Below are 18,934 nucleotides of genomic sequence, written 5' to 3' on the forward strand. Positions count from 1 at the left end.
GTATGTATATCAAATAGTTAAATTAGTAGTGCAAAAACATAAATGAAAAAATGTAGTGAGGTAGTGTTTGTTGTTTCAATGTCCATTCAGAAATTGGATGGCAGAGGGAAAAAAAGCTGTTTCTGAATAGCTGAGTGTGCGCCTTCAGGCTTCTGTACCTCCCTCACAATGGTAGCTGTGTGAAGAGGACATGTCCTGGGTGGTGGGGCTCATTAATGATGGGCACTGCCTTTTTGAGGCACCGCTTCTTTAAGATGTGTTGGATGTGCTGTCTAGTACCCATGATGGAGCTGACTAGTTTTACAACTTTTTGCAGCTTACTTCAATCCTTTGCAGTAATCCCTCACCCCCGTCATACCAGACAGTGATGTAGCCAATTAGAATGCTCTCCACAGTACATCTGTAGAAATGTTCAAATGTTTTAGGTGACATTCCAAAACTCAAACTCCTAATGAAATATAGCCGCCATATTACAGAACAAATTAGAACACTACCAATATTACTACAGTTTGTTGGTTGTCCATTGTTTCCTACTATGATATAACCTGTGTGGAGAGGAGTTCCACAGTGAAAAGCCATTGCATAGGGGCAGTTCCACTCTCTTGGCCTCAAAAATCTTGGTCCAATGGTATGAGAAACTACAGACTTCCTTGGCTGCAGTGGATAGCCATGAGAGCTGTGCCTTGTCTGCCTTCTTGGCCATTGGATCTTGTAGTTGATCTTGTCCTCCCAGTCAACCAGAACTGACTTTGCATGCTGGGGTCAGTAGGATTGGAGGTTCCCAGCTACCTTCTCCTGGTTTAACCCACCTGATGAACAGTGTACTGGGGTGTGGCCACTGTCACAAGCAAACAGTTATTTGGAGTCACAGGTGAGAGCGGGGAGCAGATGTGAACTAAAGATGGATGAGCTGCCCCTTGGTGGAACACAACAAGCCCAAGGGAGGAGTAGCTCTATAAAACAACTAGTTCCTAATAGTTATTGACAGAGGAATTCATCCAATGTACGCTGTTATGTATGGGGTGCCCAGGGATAACACTTCAATGAAAGACTTGTCCTGTCCTTTCTGGAGCACCTTATTCACCTTTGGTCCCCACTGGACCCACAGCTCTCATCTGTCAGCTATGCGCGGTACACCACTTTGACAGACAGGTTAGCCACTGGACCTTGTGTCCTGGTGAAATATGCCTGCCCTATCACATGAAATCAGCTCTGGTGAACTGGGCTGATGAAGTGAACAGTGAGATCCAATGATCAAGAAGGCGGTTCTGCAATGCTTCATGGCAGAGAAGAAATCATCATTATTCACTGCAGCCAAGGAAAACCCCAGTTTGTGATGACTACTCATAGCGTGGACCCGGACTTCTGAGGCCAAGAGAGTGGAATTGTTCCAATGTAATGGCTTTTCCACTTTAAAAACTCTCCTGCACAATTTTCACTGTCATCATCAGGATGCAATAGACAACCAACCAAAATGCTGCCAAGTTCTTTTGATTGTAAATGAACAAAATTAGTGCAGACACCTAGTGTAGATAATGGACTCCCTTCATACAATGCTTTCAACCATTGCATCTTCCAAATTTTCTTTACCATTGTAATATTCAAGATTATTGTTAATACCTTCAAATTCTTCATAGTCCTAACTTGTTGAAGTAGTAAAATCATTTCCTTTTCACTCCCGGCTGTTTGCTTGAAACCGCAGTGTGCAAAATAATTCTAAATTGTCTTGCTTATTTCTCACCAACTAACAGTGACAAAAATGACTGCTTTTTTGAATGCAATACACACAACTGCTATTTTAAAAACTGTTTGCTGTAAGTATGGTATAGTGTCTTAACAGCTACACAAGTTCACGGGATTCATGCTAATTAGAAATTGTTCAATAATAGTTCCCTGTCCCAATTAAGCAGCATAGTGTCACAAATAAACAAAGGGAATCCCAGCTATTTTCTAGATTAGTTTTTGTTCTTTAAGAGTTGTCCCAGATAAGTGGCTGCCACTGATTAACCAATTAACCAGAATCCACTGTATGTCTTTAGGTTGCTTGGTATTAATTTTTGCCTGATTTCCCACTTATAAATCACCTTGGGACATTTAATAGACAGGTGCTTTATGAGGACTTAATGATGTTAAGTCTTGCAATTTAATTACATTACAATAAGCTTCATCAGGTTATTGTTTTGAGAGAAATATTTTAAATGCTTCCATTTATTATCAGAGGATGTATACAGCCTGAAATTAGTCTTTGCAGACATCCAGGAAAAACAGAAAAACCCCAAGAGAATGAACAACAGAAAAATGCTAGAACCCCCTCTCCCCATACCCATTCCAGCAAAACTCATCAGCGGCCAGCACCCACCAAGCAAGCAAAAGCAAAGCACCCAAATGATCTGCAGTCAACAAGAGCTATTGTTTACCTGACAGTTGAATATGCCACTGGCTGTCTCTCACTAACAGGGAAGAGAAAGCTGTCACCTGTTTCACAGAGAAAGGGGTGACCAACAACAGTTGTTATGATGTTACAGTCTATTCCGAGATTCTTTGGCTCGAGAATTGGCAGCCATCTCTCCCCACCATCGAGAAAGCGAAAGTGAGATGTACTTGCTTGAGTACAGAGACCTCTGCCTGCCGTATCCGCTGCCACAAAATCCTGATGTTCCTTCTGTGACGTCTCAGTTGGTGGCACCGGCCTGGAATCAGTTGCCCACAAGGCTGCGCAGGGCCACACCCTGGAGGCATAACTTCCATGCCGCACTTTGAGAAAATGGCCAGTCAGTGAGCTCCAGGAGCGGGAGCTTACCCACCATGAAAAACTACAGTGTAAGTGACGTTGACGATAGAACCCCAGCCACGTGAAAAGAGAAAAAGAAACATTAAAAGAGAGCAATTTAAGCTGTTTACGCAGGTGACATTGAAGAGGCAGCTATTGTTACCATCTAAACTCCACCCACTTGTATATGAATATAAACTGAACATAAGTGCATTTTCTTTCTTTGCATCTTATATGTGCAGATTCTTTCCTTTTTGATCAATAGTGACATAATTACCATTAAGATATTGTGCTGGATTTCGTGAATATTTAACTGATGTTTTTATAGTCGTTTTACTGCAAGATTTGTGCCTTAATATCAGTCTGAACTATGCAGTGCTAAATAATCAGCATTCTTAACTTTGGTGTGCTGTGGGTTGTTCAGGTAGCAACGTTTAAGAATCTCAGAGTCAAAACTTGTAAATAGATCCATTCCCCTTTTTCTTTCCAATTTCCAATAGATTAGTTTGCAATGGCAACATCAGAGTCTGTTCCTTTTAATTCAAAGCATTCTTGATACTTAAAACATACAAATTTAAATTAGACACTTTTGTATTAACATGTATTGACTGTATTCATAATTTTAATAGTTACATTCATCACTATTTTGAGATTAAATTAATTTGGCTTAAATTACCAGTTCTGGCTTGAAAAAAAATGTTTTCAATTTCCAGATGTACGTGTGCTAATGAATAATGACAGCCTTCTCAAGGAAGCAACTGCACAGTAAGTCTTAAGTTCATGCTTTTTCATATTTTTGAGATGAAACGTTCACATTGGCGTGTGGGATGGCACTGATCTACTTGTTGTTGTTTTCTTTTTTTAACGTATCATTTGCAATACCTTTTATTTTTGGTGGTTGAATAATTGTGTATGTTGTCAAACTTCAAGTATTTTTACTATCCAATGGTGATGTTTCCATTTATTTATTTTATTAGAGAACTTTATCACTAGGTGTTCAGTTCAAAACATTTCCAAGGCAAGGTGATAGGCCAACTGTGCTTTAATTTGTGGGGTGTAGTATCAACATCATGAAGCACATCTTTGTTTTCCAGCTGGTAGAAGTATAGACCCCAACTTGCCTTACAGCCTCTTACACCACTGGTGCTTAAGGCAGCAGTGAAGGTTCTCCATTTCTGGTGGTGTTCAGGGCTTCCTTCATTGTGTCAGTAGTTTCCGCTAAGTTTTTACGACTGTCATTTGTGCAAGTCCCGGGTGGAGGCTCAGGAATACCATCACACTCAGATGTTGAAGGGTTCTTCATTACTGTTTCCTTAACAGTTTTGTTTTTCCAGTCAGGGTTGTTAGCCCTGAGCTTAGTCTGTCCTCTACCTTTTGAACTGTTTGGCACGGAAAACCCTACCAAGAGCCAAAGCGTACAACCCTAACTTCAGCACACAAGCCTCCAAGCCCTACGATGTGGTCCTCTTGGAGGAGTATAGATAGTTGTGAATAAAAACCCCATTTAAGTTCTATGCTGTATGTACAATTTATGTCAGGAGGTTTGCTTTGCATTATTTTGATTTGGGAAAAGCTTTGTGTCTCAGTGGAAACCTTTGCAAAAGAGGAGCTCGTTGCTCGTCACAATATTTCAATTCAAGCCTGCTTTTATGTAGGAGTCATTTCAGTTGATTGATTGTGCAGTATAAATTAATCTCTAGTTTTGAGTTGCATGCTTCCCTTGATTGATGCATAACCAAGCAGAGAACTGGAGTTGGTTCCAGGGTAAAAAAAAGTCGAATTTTTTTCAGAGCTGGGAGAAATAAAATTGAGTAATAGTAATTCCATCACAAATTAAAGGATATAATTACAATGTAATGCTTTAACAGGCAGTCTTTACCATAAATATGGGCATGAGATTGCCAGTGAGAAAAGTTGATAGGAGCTATAATGACATTTTAACTACATTGCAGTAGTTGCTCTGTCCCTTTTTTCTCTTATAGCTCCACTTGTATTTTTGTCGTCATTGCACCTCTTAAATGCCATTGCCTTAAAAAACTCATCGTGAATTTTTCTAAAGCATTTAAGTCTTTGAGATAAGCACTGCAGTGATCAATGCTTAATGAAGAATTTTGATGAGAGGACCAGTTGTAATATTTCAAGTTTGCTGATGATGTAGAGCTAGGTAGCAGGGTGCAGGGAGCCTTTAGAGCTGGGGTTCCCAACCTGGCATGAGAAAGGTTGGGAACCCCTGCATTGGCGGGATATAGGTATATGAAATGAATGGCGGGTGAAATATCATCTGCTATGAAATGTGAAGATGTCCAATTTGGTGGAAAAGGTAGTGAAGCAGGATGTTTTTGGATCAGTATTGGGGTTAATATCATCGGCAGATGTCTTGAAACTTTGTTAAATTTGTGGCAGCAGTACAATGGAATACATGATAAACATAGAAAAAAAACTAAATTACAGTAAGTATAAATATCTCTATCTCTGTATAAATCTAATTGTGTATATGTGTGTGTATAAACGGGTGTTCCCCCCACTCCCACATTGGTAGAGAGTTCCTATGAAACCTTTCTTAAGCCGAAATGGCGTAAAGCGAAGAACCATTAATTTATATGGGAAAATTTTCTGTAAAAGCGAAAATCCTCTTTGTAATGTGAAAACAGGTTACTAATGTAGGTCTTTTGTAAAAGTGAAGTGGCGTAAAGCGAACATTTGTAAAGCAGGGGACAGCTGTGTGTGTCTGTATCCGTGTGTGTGTGTGTGTGTGTGTCTATTAAATAATTAAATTAAAATAAGTACAAAAAACAGAAATAAAAATGTAGTGAGGTAGTATTCATGGGTTCAATATCCATTTAGAAATCGGATGGCAGAGGGGAAGAAGCTGTTCCTGAATCGCTGAATGTGTGCTTTCAGGCTTCTGTACCTCCTTCCTGATTAGCAAGGAGATTAACAAGAGATAAGAAAGTAATAGTGTTCTGGACAAGCAGTCCTGGTGAAGGGTCTTGGCCAGAAATTATACTTTTCCATAGATGCTACCTGGTCTGCTGAGTTCCTCCAGCATTTTGTGTGGTTGCTGAGTGTTTGCCATAATCATACTGAATGGTAGATCAAGCGTAAGGAGCTAAGTCATGTAATTAATTCTGCATTTATTTATTAGGTTCAAGTGTAGTAATGATTTGAATTAGATCCCCACAAAGAGTGGCTGCTCTTAGAGGAGTTAGCGATGGGAAGAGGATGACAACAGTACTTTTTCCTTCAACTTTGACAGGGAGAATAGACTAAATAAGTGTCAAATACAAAATAGTTTACACCCAGTGGGAAACAGTCAGCCCTGGCTGTCGAATGTTTGTAAAAGCTATAACTCAAAACATTCTCCATACCTTCATCCTTATCAGTGTTTGTGCTCAGACAATTGTTATAACCAAAACTGCTCACAGATTTATTATTGTCATTTCTTGAATGTCTGCATTGCTAACCCTGCTGTCAGTTTGTGTTTTTTTTTAAAAAAGAAGGCAAGATTTTTACCAGAAATATGAAAAAATAATCCTGAGGGAAGTGTGGTTAAATTGTCTACTTTTTGTTTAACAAAAATAATCTTGATTGATGCCTCAATTTTTGTCAGAGCAGATTCCTCACTGATAGTCCCAACAAATTATATAATGAGGGATGTACAACCAACGGCCACTGTGTATGTTCATTGTCTTCTGTTGTTGTAGCCCATCCACTTCAAGGTCACCGTGTTGTCTGTTCAAGCGGTTCTTCTGTACACCATTGTTATAATGTGTAGATTTCGAGTTACTGTCACCTTGAGATCAGCTTGAACCAGTCTGGCCATACTCCTCTGGCCTCTCTCATTCAGAAGACATTTCCACCCACAGAACTGCCACGCACTAAATGTTTCTTGTTTCTCGCACCATCGCCTATAAACTGTTGTGCATGAAAATCCCAGGAGATCAGCAGTTTTTGAGATCCTCAGGCCACGATGTCTGGCACCAACAATCATTTCCTGGTCAAAGTCACTAAGATCATGTTTCTAACCCCATTCTGCTTTTGGTCTGAACACCAGCCAAACCTCATGACCATGTCTGCATGCTTTGATGCATTGAGTGTTGCCACATGATTAGCTGATTAGCTATAAGACCATGAGATATAGGAGCAGAATTAGGTCATTTGGCCAAGTGGGTCTGCTCCACCTTTTCATCATGGCTGATCCATCTTCCCTCTCAGCCCCAGTCTCCTGCCTTCTTTCCCTATCCCTTCACTTCCTGACTAATCAAGAATCTATTAACCTCTGCCTTAAATATACCCAGTGATTTGGCCTCCACAGCCACCTATGGCAACAAATTCCACAGATTCACCATCATCTGGCTAAAGAAGTTCCTCTTCATCGCCATTCTAAAAATCCATCCCTCTATTCTGAGACTGTGTCCTCTGGTCCTAGACTTGCCCATTGAAGGAAACATCCTTTTCACAGCCACTCTATTGAGGCCCTTCAACATTCGATAGGTTAGTGAGGTCACCGCTCACTCTTCTGAATTGCAGTGAATACAGGCCCAGAGTTATCAAACGCTTTTCATATAACAAGCCTTTCAATCTCAGAATCATTTTTGTGAACTTCCTATGAACCCTTTCCAAGGTCAGCACATCCTTTCTTAGAAAAGGGGCCCAAAACTGCTCTCAATACTCTTAAGTGAGGCCCCACCAATGCTTTATATAGCATCAGTATTGCTTTATTGATTTTATATTCTTGTCCTCTTGAAATGAATGCTAACATTACATTTGCCTTCCTTGCCACTGACACAACCTGCAAATTACCCTTTGGGAAATCCTGCACAAGTCCTACATTAATGAGCAAGTGTACAAGGGTAGCTAATAAAGTGGCCACTGAGTGCAAGGGTAAAATTAACGATTGTTGTTATCTCACCCAACCCCCATCTCCATCACAAACATGCATTTGTGTTTCAGTTATCATTAGCTTATTTGACCTTATTAGAGGAATGTTAATGTCTCTTAAACACAGTGGTCCAGTTAACAGAGCTGCTGCCTCACAGCTCCAGGGGCCTGGGTTCAGTCCAGACCTCGGCACTGCTTGTCAGGGAACCTACATGTTTCTGTAGCTGTGTGAGTTTCTCCTGAGGATCCAGTTTCCTCTTACAGCCTGAACCTTTGTGGATGGGTAGGTTAATTGTTCACAGTAAATTGCTCTGGTGTGTAGGTGAATGATAGAATCTGGGGACAGTTGATAAGACCGTAAGACATGGGAGCAGAGTTAGGCCATTCAGCCCGTTGAGTCTGCTCCACCATTCCATCATGGCTGATCTTGGATCTGACTCAAGCCCCATACACCTGCCTTCTCGCCATATCCTTTAATGCACTGACCGATCAGGAAACTATCAGCTTCCACCTTAAATATACCTCTGGACTTGGCCTCCACTGCAGTCTGTGGCAGAGCATTCCACAGATTCACTACTCTGGCTAAAAATATTCCTGCTTACCTCTATGCTAAAAGGTTGCCACTCAATTTTGAGGCTCTGCCCTCTAGTTCTAGATGCCCTCACCATAGGAAACATCCACTCCACATCCACCCTATCTAGTCCTTTCAACATTTGGTAGGTTTCCATGAGATCCCCCTTGCATTCTTCTGAATTCCAGTGAGTACAGGCCCAGAGCTGCCAAACTTTCCTCATGCGTTAACCCCTTCATTCCCAGAATCATTCTTCTGAACCTCCTCTGGACTCTCTCCAATGACAACACATCCTTTCTGAGACATGGGGACCAAAACTGTTGACAATACTCCAAGTGCAGCCTGACTAGTGTCTTATAAAGGCTCAGCATTATCTCCTTGCTTGTATATTCTATTCCCCTTGAAATAAATGCTAACATTGTATTTGCCTTCTTTACCCCAGACCTAGCTAAATTAATCTTCTGGAAGTCTTGCACAAAGACTCCCAAGTTCCTCTGTATCTCTGATGTTTGAACCTTCTCCCCATTTAGATAGTTTGCACTATTGTTCCTTTTACCAAAATGCTTTATCATACAGTTCCCAACACTCTATTTCAAGGAATGTAAGGGGAACAAGATTAAGGAATGATTAATTACCAAAGAAGCAGTAGATGCCAGGTAGGCAGAGTTGAGTCCAAGACCAGATCAACCATGGTCATATTGAATGGCAGAGCAGGCTTGATGGGCCAAATGGCCTACTCCTGATACTACTTGTGTTTCTTACTACTGTAAATGGATGGTGTACTCCCACTACAACTTAACAATTGCTGCAATAGGTCTACGCCAGACTCAATCTCAATGGTTCTGCACATGCACTTAGATCACCTGGACAATACAAACACCTATGTCAGGATGCTATTCGTTGACTATAACTCAGCATTTAACATTCCCACACTCCTAATTTATAAGCTACAGAACCTGGGCCTCTGTAGCTCCCTGTGCAATTGGATCCTTGACTTCCTAACCGGAAGACCACAATCTGTGCATTTGGTGATAATATCTCCTCATTAACAATCAACACTGGTGCACCTCAGGTGTGTGCTTGGTGCACTATTCTTGTCCCTCTATATTCATGACTGTGTGGCTAGTTACAGCAAATGCCTTCTATATATTTGCTGATACTACAACCATTGTTGGCAGAAGCTCAGATGGTGATGAGAGGGGGTACAGGAGCGAGGTAAACTCGCTAGTTGAGTGGTATCATGGCAACAGCCTTGCATTCAATGTCAGTAAGATGAGAGAGCTGATCATGGACTTTGGGAAGAGTAAGGCAAGGGGATGTGAATCAATCGTCATAGAGGGATCAGAAGTGGAGAGAGTGAGCAATCTCAGGTTCCCGGGTGTGAAGATCTCTGAGGATCTAACCTGGTCCCAACATATCGATGCAGCTATAAAGAAAGCAAGACAGCAGCTATATTTCGTTAGGAGTTTGATGAGATTTAGTTTCTCACCTAAAACACTCAAATATGTGTAAATGCACTGTGGAGAACATTCTGACAGGCTACATCACTATCTGATATGAGGGAGGAGTTGTGAGGGGGAGTACGCTACTGCACAGGACCAAAAGGTTAACAGGAAGTTGTAAAATCGGTCAGCCCTGTCTTGGGTAATAGCCTCTTTAGTATCCAAGACATCTTCAAGCAGCAGTGCCTCAGAAAGGCGGTGTCCATCATTAAGGACTCCCATCACCTAGGACATGCCCTCTTTTCATTGTTAATATTGGGAAGGAGGTACAGAAGCTTGAAGGCTCACACTCAGCGATTCAGAAACGGCTTCTTCTCTTCTACCATACAATTCCTAAATGGACATTGAAACCACAAACTATTTTGCACTATTTTAATGTAACTATTTTACATATACTTACTGTGATCTTTTTATATATTATTAGGTATTGCATTATTCTGCTGCTGCTAAGTTAACAAATTTCAGGACACATGCCAGTGATAATAAACCTGAGTCTGATTTTTGATAATCAGATTGGATTCAGTGGGCTGAAGGGTCTCTTTCTGTGGTGTATCTCTTTGTAGTTCGAAAAATAGTTAATCAATGTGAATGTTAGAAAATATCGATCAACATTCTGTTTAAAATAGTCATGCATCCAGGATAATTATAATCAATGTAAAACATAATTATGAAAGGCAGGTTGTCATTAGCAATGTAGCAGTTAGCATTGATGCTATTAGAGTGCCAGCAACTTGGGTTCAATTGCCACTATTGGTAAGCAGTTTGTATGTTCTCCCTGTGACCTTCTGGGTTTCCTTCAGGTTCTCTGGTTTCCTCCCACATTACAAAGACGTATGGGTTAGTAAGTGAATTAGACACATGGGTGTAATTGGGCAGCGCAGGCTCTTTGGACTGGAAGGGTCTGTTACTGTGCTGAATCTCTAAAATAAAAAAATAAACTGCCTTTTCTTCTCACAGTGCCTTTGCCCGGTATAACATGGACCAGTTCACTCCTGTGAAACTAGAAGGCTATGAGGAGCAGGTAACTTGATAACTGTTGGAGAGGGGCTGGGGGGCCGGGGGTGGGGGGAGGTTTGTAAAAAATAATGGTGAATAAATGGACAGTTTGCTTTAATGGAGAAAACATGGTAGCAGAAAACAGTTGGTGTTGATGAAATTGTACCCCAGGATAGGTGGTGCATCAAGAATAATGACAACTAAGTATGTTGGCAATATACCAGTTTCAGTGAAATTCTGTGAATATCCAATCTGTAGACAGAAGAGTGATAATTATATATTTATACATTAAGTTCAGAAAATGCTGGAAATGCTGAACAATATTGGCATCGGCTGGAACAAGAAATGGTTAACATTTTAGGCATAGGCATTTTATCAGAACTGAGAAAGGGTATTTTCAAGTCACTTTTCAGTAAGAGAGATGATGTAGGAAAAATATTTTTTTTAAAAAAAGGGAATATTGCTGTGGGTGAGTTCAAATTACTTAGTGGGAGCACTTACCAGTGCACTAAGCTGCTTTGTCTGCAATGTAGTGAAGATGGTGGGGCGGTGGGATGTTCCCAGTAGGCCAGACTCCTTGAATAGAATAAAGGAAAAAATACGAACATTATGTCGACAGAAATGCTCAGTTCTGAAACAGGTAGAAAGAAAGAGTGAACTGCCAAGATTCAGAGAAGTTGATAACTGTTTCAGAAGGTGCAGTGTCCCTAGATAGAAGATTAAGTATTATTCCTCAAGCTTTCATTGGGTCTTGTGTAATGGTGCAGATGGGCAGACAGAAAGTTTGGTTCAAGGGTTCAGTTTAATATCAGAGAATATGTACAGTATACAACCTGAAATTATTCTTCTCAGACATCCACAAAATAGAGAAAAAAACCCAAAGAATGAATACCTGAAACGTCAGAACCCCAAAGCTCCCTTCTTTTCAAAAGAACACCATCAAACACCCAATGTGGAGAGGGGGGAAAAACACATCATGCAAACAATAAAAGTAAACAATAGCATTCAGAATGAAAGTGCACAGGCATGAAGCCTGGAGCAGGCATTGGATAAAGGATGGTGATGAAGAAAAGCTGCTTTTCCCAGAGAGGAGTGAAAATGGAATTTTCTGCCCAGGGAAGCTGTAGAGACAGCCTCATTAAGTATATTTAAGACATAGTTAGGTTGATTTTTGCATCTCGGGGGAATTAGAGGACATTAGGAAAAGGCAGGTCAGTGGAACTGAGTTCACAGCCAGATCAGCCAGGCTTGATGTGCCAGATGGGTGACTCCTCTTTCTATTTCATATATTCTGCTGTGTTGGCACGTGGCCAGGTGGTTAAGGCGTTCGTCTAGTAATCTGAAGGTCGCTAGTTCGAGCCTTGACTGAGGTTCTGTGTCTGTCCTTGAGCAAGGCACTTAACCACACATTGCGATGACACCGGTGCCAAGCTGTATGGGTCCTAATGCCCTTCCGTTGGACAACATCAGTGGCTTGAAGAGGGGAGACTTGCTGCTTGGGCAACTGCTAGTCTTCCATAAAAAAAACCCTTGCCCAGGCTTTCTAGGCACAAATCCATGGTCTATCGAGACTGACGGAGGCCTACATACATTCTGCTGTACTTTACCCTATGCTAAAATGCAGTGCCTTAGAAGAGGCCATGGATATATATACTGATTGAAAATATGATTTTTAACAGGGGTGGTATAAAGATATGTTATTTATAATTGGTGGATGTAAATACAAATGCATGTATTTATCCTTAAACGTTACAAGTATTAAAGTGTGGGATTTTGTATTATAGGTCCTGATTACAGAGCACGGCGATCTGGGTAATGGAAGATTTGCAGACCCAAAGAATCAAATCTCCTTCAAATATGATCACATGAGGAAAGAAAGCAGTGATATCCAGCCCATGGCAGGCGAGGCTGCAATAGAATCATGGCGGAGTGCCTGTGACACCGCTGTGCGCGCATATATGAAAAACCACTATCCCTGCGGCATCTGCACTGTTAAGTTTTTTGAAAATTCAATGCAATTTGTGTGACTGAATTTTTGTTGCTGCTAACTACCAAGTGCAGAGTTCACATCTGTTAGTTAATTCTTCATTGGATTTGTATATGCACGTGAGATGATAACTGGCTGTAGGGTTCCTACTAAATGTTATTAGCCTCCTGTGTATATGCATATAAATGTGAGATTAAGTATGGGCTTGATCCATCAACTGAAAACAACACGTACAATATCAAAACTTGCATTCAATATGTAGTTGAAATTCAGAGAATAAGGATAAAAGAAAGGACATAGAATATAAAGTACAGAGGCTGGAGCAAAATCAATCCTCTGAAGGAACTCATTGGGTCAAACAATGTCTGTGGAGGGAAATGGACAGTTGATATTTCAGATTGTGACCCATCATCTGGACTGGAAGAATGGAGGGAGGGATAGCTTATAGAAAGAGATTAGAATGAGGAGTGGAGCAAGCATTGTGAAACAAGTTGAGGACAGGTTGATTGGCAGATGAGGGGTCAGATTGGGGAGAAAAGGGTGGAGATAGCAACAGAGGCTGACAAGTGGCATCTAAAGATTATCACTGAGGAACTAGGTTATGGAATCTCATAAGAGTGAAAGGTGAGGAAGAACCAAATAAACATGGCATAATGGACAGATGGAAGCTTTTTGGAGGAAGAGACCCAGTGGGTGGTGTGTGTAGGTGATGTGCACAGTCAGTAGGTGGGGGAGGAGGAAGAAAATGAAAGGCGGGGGCTGACTTGTAAAGAAGAAGAGAAAGGGATAGAGAAGCAGATAATCTGAAAATGAAGAACTTGAAGTTTATGTTGCCAGACTGCAGAGTACCCCGACAGAATGTGAGATACTGTTCTGTTCGAACCTTTATACTGTCCTCTCTCAGTCCAATAATAGATCTCAACCCAAAATGCTAGATCTCCATTTCTTAACATAGACATGTACCCACTGAATTCCTCCAACAGTTTTGTTTCTAAAAAAAAAATCAAGGATACCTGGGGGCAACTTTTGCAGTCAGTTAGGACTTTGATAGTTACTTTCATTAGGATATCAAATGCCATTTAAACTTAGGAGTTGGAAGTTAGAGGCAATGATTAAATCAAAATTTGCAAAAGGAGGTGGGTGAGGAGTGGGCCCTTGATTTAAAAAAAAGAGATATTTGCATTAATAAAATATTTAACAAGGATGACATGTATATGGCTCATGGCAGACATCAGAAACTAAGTCACGTGAAGGAAACTGGTCAAACCACTGTGCTGGCTCTATGAAAATGCTATGTAGTGCCACTCAGCCCTGTTCTTCCTCATTAACTTACACTTTCCAACAGAAGGTCACTGGAGGACCTGTTTCCAATCTATCGTTGTTTTATGGGCTGAATGTTGCTCAAGACAATCAGTTGACTTTGTCCGCAAGCATCGGATGAGAGAGGAACGTGTGGTCAGAGTGTTCAAAGAGAGAACTGGTCGTAGTTTTTAGACTATAGGGGAATCCAGACTTATGAAAATCAAGAAAAATGTAGTTGAGGTCAAATTCAGAACTATACCTATCAAATACGTACACAACGCTGGAAGAACTCACCAGGTCAGGCAACATCCGTGAGAAAAGAGTAGCCAACGTTTCGGGCCGAGACCCTTCATCAGGAATAGGGGGAAGAGAGGGCCGAAGCCCAGTAATAGAGATAGGGGAGGGGGTAGGACCTAGAGGCGCCAGGTGGAAAACCAATCAGAGGAAAGATAAAGGGGGGAGGGGGAGGGGATAAGCATGAAAGAACTGTAGAGATAAAGAAGCATTAAGTTCTGCTATCAAATAGTTTGGTTTAGGGGGCCTTTTAGCTAACATGCTGACGCTTATTAAATTTCAGAACAGGTAATTCTGGAGACGGGGGAATCACTATAACACCTGTACACTGAAGCCGATGTCACTGTTGTTTTATCAGCTGTTTACCTGGTGGTCCACTCTTTGGTTCAGATGTATTTGTATACAACACAGATAATATCCAAATGGAGCACCTATAAATGAACATCTCCTTTCCTCCTAAATGAACTTTGCTTGTCCAACCTTAGCTTGTTTCTTTATGCCCAAGTTATTCAGATCCCTCTCTCCTATTTCTACATTATAGAGCATTGCTTGAATGTGTTCAGACGTGATACTGGGATAGCTTTATCTTCCACTGTAATAGCAAGCTGCATATATGTGGGAGTATTATGCATTGGTGAGATTAGTATCTGTAAGAAAGATCAGGTTTCATTATGTCCACGTACATCATAAAACATCATTCTCTTTCCCCTACAGGTACTGGCATGTCCTGATATATATTTATGGAAAAAGTATCTTCCCATTCTGCCACTGCACAATTTTAGAGCATTGATGAATAAAGACACAAAACATAGTTTGCTTTCCTGAACAAGTGGAAGCTAATTAAATGCCTAGTACAGATACTAATACAAGAAATAGACCAAAATCAATTGTAACAGAAACTTGACAGTCTTTTTTCCTGCCTTGCTTTATTTTGCAGATATATGGTAAGACGCTTAATGGCCAGCAGACTATTATAGCTTGCATTGAAAACCATCAGTTTCAGCCAAGTAATTTTTGGTAAGTGTTTTTCTTAATGATGAGTAAATAGAGTTCCAATGTCCATGTCTGAACTTAAGCTCATTATTTCAGTCACATGTCAATTTTGCAGATGTTGCAATACGGAGCATTCCTGATGTCTTTTTTGCTTTGTATTTTCAAAATTCAATGTAAAATCTATTATCAGATTACATTTTGACACTACATACAACCCTGAGATTCTTTTACTGCAGACATACTTAGCAAATCTATAGAGCAGTAACTATAAACTGTAAACATCAGTTAACTATAAACTGTAAACAAACTGTAATGCAGATAATAATAATAGCAACAAATATAGAGCATGAAATAACAATTTAACAGTCCTTAAATGAGTGTAGCTATCCCCTTTTGTTCAAGAGCCTGATGGTTAAGGAGTAGTAACTGTTCTTGAACCCGGTGGTGTGAGTTCTGAGGTACCTGTACCTTCTACCTGATGGTAGCAGCGAAAAAAGAGCATGTCCTGGGTGGTGAGGGTCTTTGGATGTTGCTTTTCTACAGCAACGTTTCATGTAGATGTGCTCAGTGGTAGGGAGGGTTTTTACCTGTGATGTACTGGGCCGAATCCACTATCTTTGGTAGGACTTTTCGCTCAAAGGCCAAGGTTTTCAATGACATGCCGAACCTCCACAGACTCTTGAGGAAGTGGAGGTGCTGTCATACTTTCTTCGCAATCATATTTACATGATGGGTCCAGGACAAGTCCTCTGAGATACTGACACTCAGGAATTTAAAGTTAATGATCACTGGCTTATGGACCTCTGCTTTCCCTCTCCTGAAGTCAATAATCAGTCTTTGGAATAGTGGAGCAGTCTCACTGGGCCAAATGGCCTAATTCTGCAACTACGTCTTATGGTTTCAGATGTAAGTCTGGTTGTTTCTGCAGAGTGAGGTCACGTCGTCAACACCTGTTTTATGGTTAGCTATCCCTGTCACAAACCTAGTGACAAGATTGTATGTATTTTGAGTTTCAAATGAGGACAATAAGGAAGTAGTGGTTCAGGCAGTTTTCTCGATGCTGATGACTTTTGTCTGCTGGAAGATCTGTGTTTGTGCATTGGTAATTAGGGATAGATTAAGCTGCATATTGATGCCTGCTGGGAATTTCTCTATGAATGGAATATTGAATCAGGATAAGATTTAATATTACTGATATGTGTTGAAATTTGTTATTTTACAGCAACATTACAGTGTAATACTGTGGCGACCCACTTTCTGTGCGGGGGAACCGGCTCACAAATAGCCAGCGCGCGGGGTGAGACTTTGGTAATGCACCTCTGACGTCATTTCCGCCCAGAGAGGGTGGGCACAAGGGATTAAATGCCAGCGCCGCAAAGTTTGAATAAACTAGTCTCGAAATGACTTACCGACTGCGTGTCGTTATTTCAGCGCTGTGTGTAGCACATCGCTACATTGGTGACCCCGACGGTCCAAACAGGATTTGGACCAAAGATGACTGACTCTTCATCTGTTCACGCAGTTTCGCTAAAACTGCCGACTTTCTGGATGCTGCGACCACGCGTGTGGTTTAGCCAAGCAGAAGCCCAGTTCCAGATTCGGCAGATATCCATGCGTTACTATCACGTGGTGAGTGCCCTTGACCAGGAGATGGCCGCCCAGGTTGCGGACTTCATACATTTGCCCCCAGAAGAAGGCAAATATGAAGCATTCAAAGCGCTGCTCATTGAGACCTTTGGCCTCTCACGGCGTGAGCAGGGTGCCCACCTGCTTCACCTGGACGGTTTGGGACACAGACTGCCGTCAGCATTGATGAACGAGATGCTGCCCCTGGCTGACGGACACAAGCCCTGCCTCATGTTCAAGCAAATGTTCCTAGAGCAACTGCCCGGGGACATACATCTGCTGCTGGCCGACACAGATTTCAGTGACCTCCGGAAGGTGGCTTCCCGGGCAGACATGCTGTGAAAAGCCAAGAGGGAGAGCGTGGCTTCGGTCGGTCAGGTTACCAGGCCACGCGCCCAACAGCGGACCAGACCAGGCCCGGCAGGGGGGCACACACAACACAGAGGCAGGAGTGAGGAGGCCAGCGAACAGTGGTGTTTCTATCACCAGCGGTGGGGCACAAAAGCCCACTGTTGTCGCCTGCCCTGCAAGGGCCAGCTGCCGCTAATAACTATGGCGGCTGGCCACCAGGACAGCCTCTTGTACGTCTGGGACAAACAGTCGGGACGCCGCTTCTTGGTCGACACCGGAGCGGAGATCAGCGTCTTGCCCCCGACGGGGTACGACACCCGCAACAGGAAGCCAGGACCCACCCTGAGGGCCGCAAACAGCAGCACGATACGGACCTACGGCACCCGCACGGTGCAGCTGCAGTTCGGCACCAGCTGGTTCACGTGGGACTTCACACTGGCCGCGGTGGCCCAACCACTCCTGGGGGCGGACTTCTTGCGAGCTCACAGCCTGCTGGTTGACTTGCAAGGAAAAAGACTGGTACATGCCGAGACTTTCCAGACGTTCTCCCTGGGTGAAGCCAAGTTGCTGGCCCCACACCTGGACTCCATCACGCTGTCGGACAACGAATTCACCAGAATCCTGGCAGACTTTCCATCGATTCTGGCACCGCAGTTCACGGCAGCCATGCCCAGACACAGGGTAACAGGGTACAGCACCACATCTCGACCCAGGGACCACCCTTCCACACCTGCGCTCGAAGGCTCCCCCCCCCCCCCCCCCCCGGAAAAGCTCCACCTGGCAAAAGAGGAGTTTAAGAGCATGGAGGAATTGGGGTTAGTACGGAGGTCCGACAGTCCATGGGCCTCCCCCCTGCACATGATGCCCAAAGCAGCTGGGGGTTGGAGACCATGCGGCGGCTACCGCAGACTGAACAAGGCTACAACTCCAGACTGCTACCCTGTGCCGCATTTACAGGACTTTGCAGCAAACCTGCACCGGGCATGAATCTTTTCCAAAATAGACCTCATCTGGGGATACCATCAAATCCCGGTGCACCCTGAAGACATCCCCAAAACAGCACTCATCACCCCGTTCGGCCTGTTCGAGTTCCTCCGAATGCCGTTCGGCCTGAAGAATGCCGCACAGATGTTCCAGTGGCTAATGGATGCGGTGGGATGCGATCCAGATTTTGCATTCATCTATTTGGACGACATCCTTATAGCCAGCAGTTGTCGTCAGGAGCATCTGTCCCACCTCCGCCAGCTCTACTCCCACCCGAGTGATTTCGGCCTGATGATCAACCTGGCCAAATGCCAGTTCGGTCTCGATACCATCGACTTCCTGAGCCACAGGATTACCAAAGACGGGGCAACACCTCTGCCCGCCAAGGTAGACGTGATCTGCCACTTTGCCCGGCCCAACACAGTCAAAGGCCTGCAGGAGTTCATTGGTATGGTGAACTTCTACCACTGTTTCCTCCCCTCAGCAGCCCATACATATCATGGGCCCTTTGTACACCTGATGTCGGGTAAAGGCAAGGACATTACTTGGGACGAGGAGGCCATGGCCGCTTTCGTTAAAGCCAAGGAAGCCTTGGCAGATGCCGCAATGTTGGTGCACCCCAGAACGGACGTTCCGACCGCACTCACGGTGGACGCATCTGACACATCAGTCGGTGG

At 42.8% G+C, this 18,934-nt stretch overlaps 1 protein-coding gene across 1 annotated transcript in view; it reads left to right on the forward strand.

Moving 5' to 3' along the window:
- The window catches only part of capza1b (capping actin protein of muscle Z-line subunit alpha 1b), a 63,538-nt gene that overhangs the window by 32,150 nt on the left and 12,454 nt on the right, over nucleotides 1–18,934 (forward strand). The window contains exons 3-6 of the mRNA XM_059950306.1: nucleotides 3,484–3,535; nucleotides 10,682–10,745; nucleotides 12,505–12,711; nucleotides 15,241–15,320. Of these exons, the coding sequence (XP_059806289.1) occupies nucleotides 3,484–3,535; nucleotides 10,682–10,745; nucleotides 12,505–12,711; nucleotides 15,241–15,320 (403 nt within the window). The remainder of the gene's footprint in view (nucleotides 1–3,483; nucleotides 3,536–10,681; nucleotides 10,746–12,504; nucleotides 12,712–15,240; nucleotides 15,321–18,934) is intronic.

This window comes from Hypanus sabinus, chromosome 25 (genome assembly GCF_030144855.1).
Source record: "Hypanus sabinus isolate sHypSab1 chromosome 25, sHypSab1.hap1, whole genome shotgun sequence".
Classification (NCBI taxonomy): domain Eukaryota; kingdom Metazoa; phylum Chordata; class Chondrichthyes; order Myliobatiformes; family Dasyatidae; genus Hypanus; species Hypanus sabinus.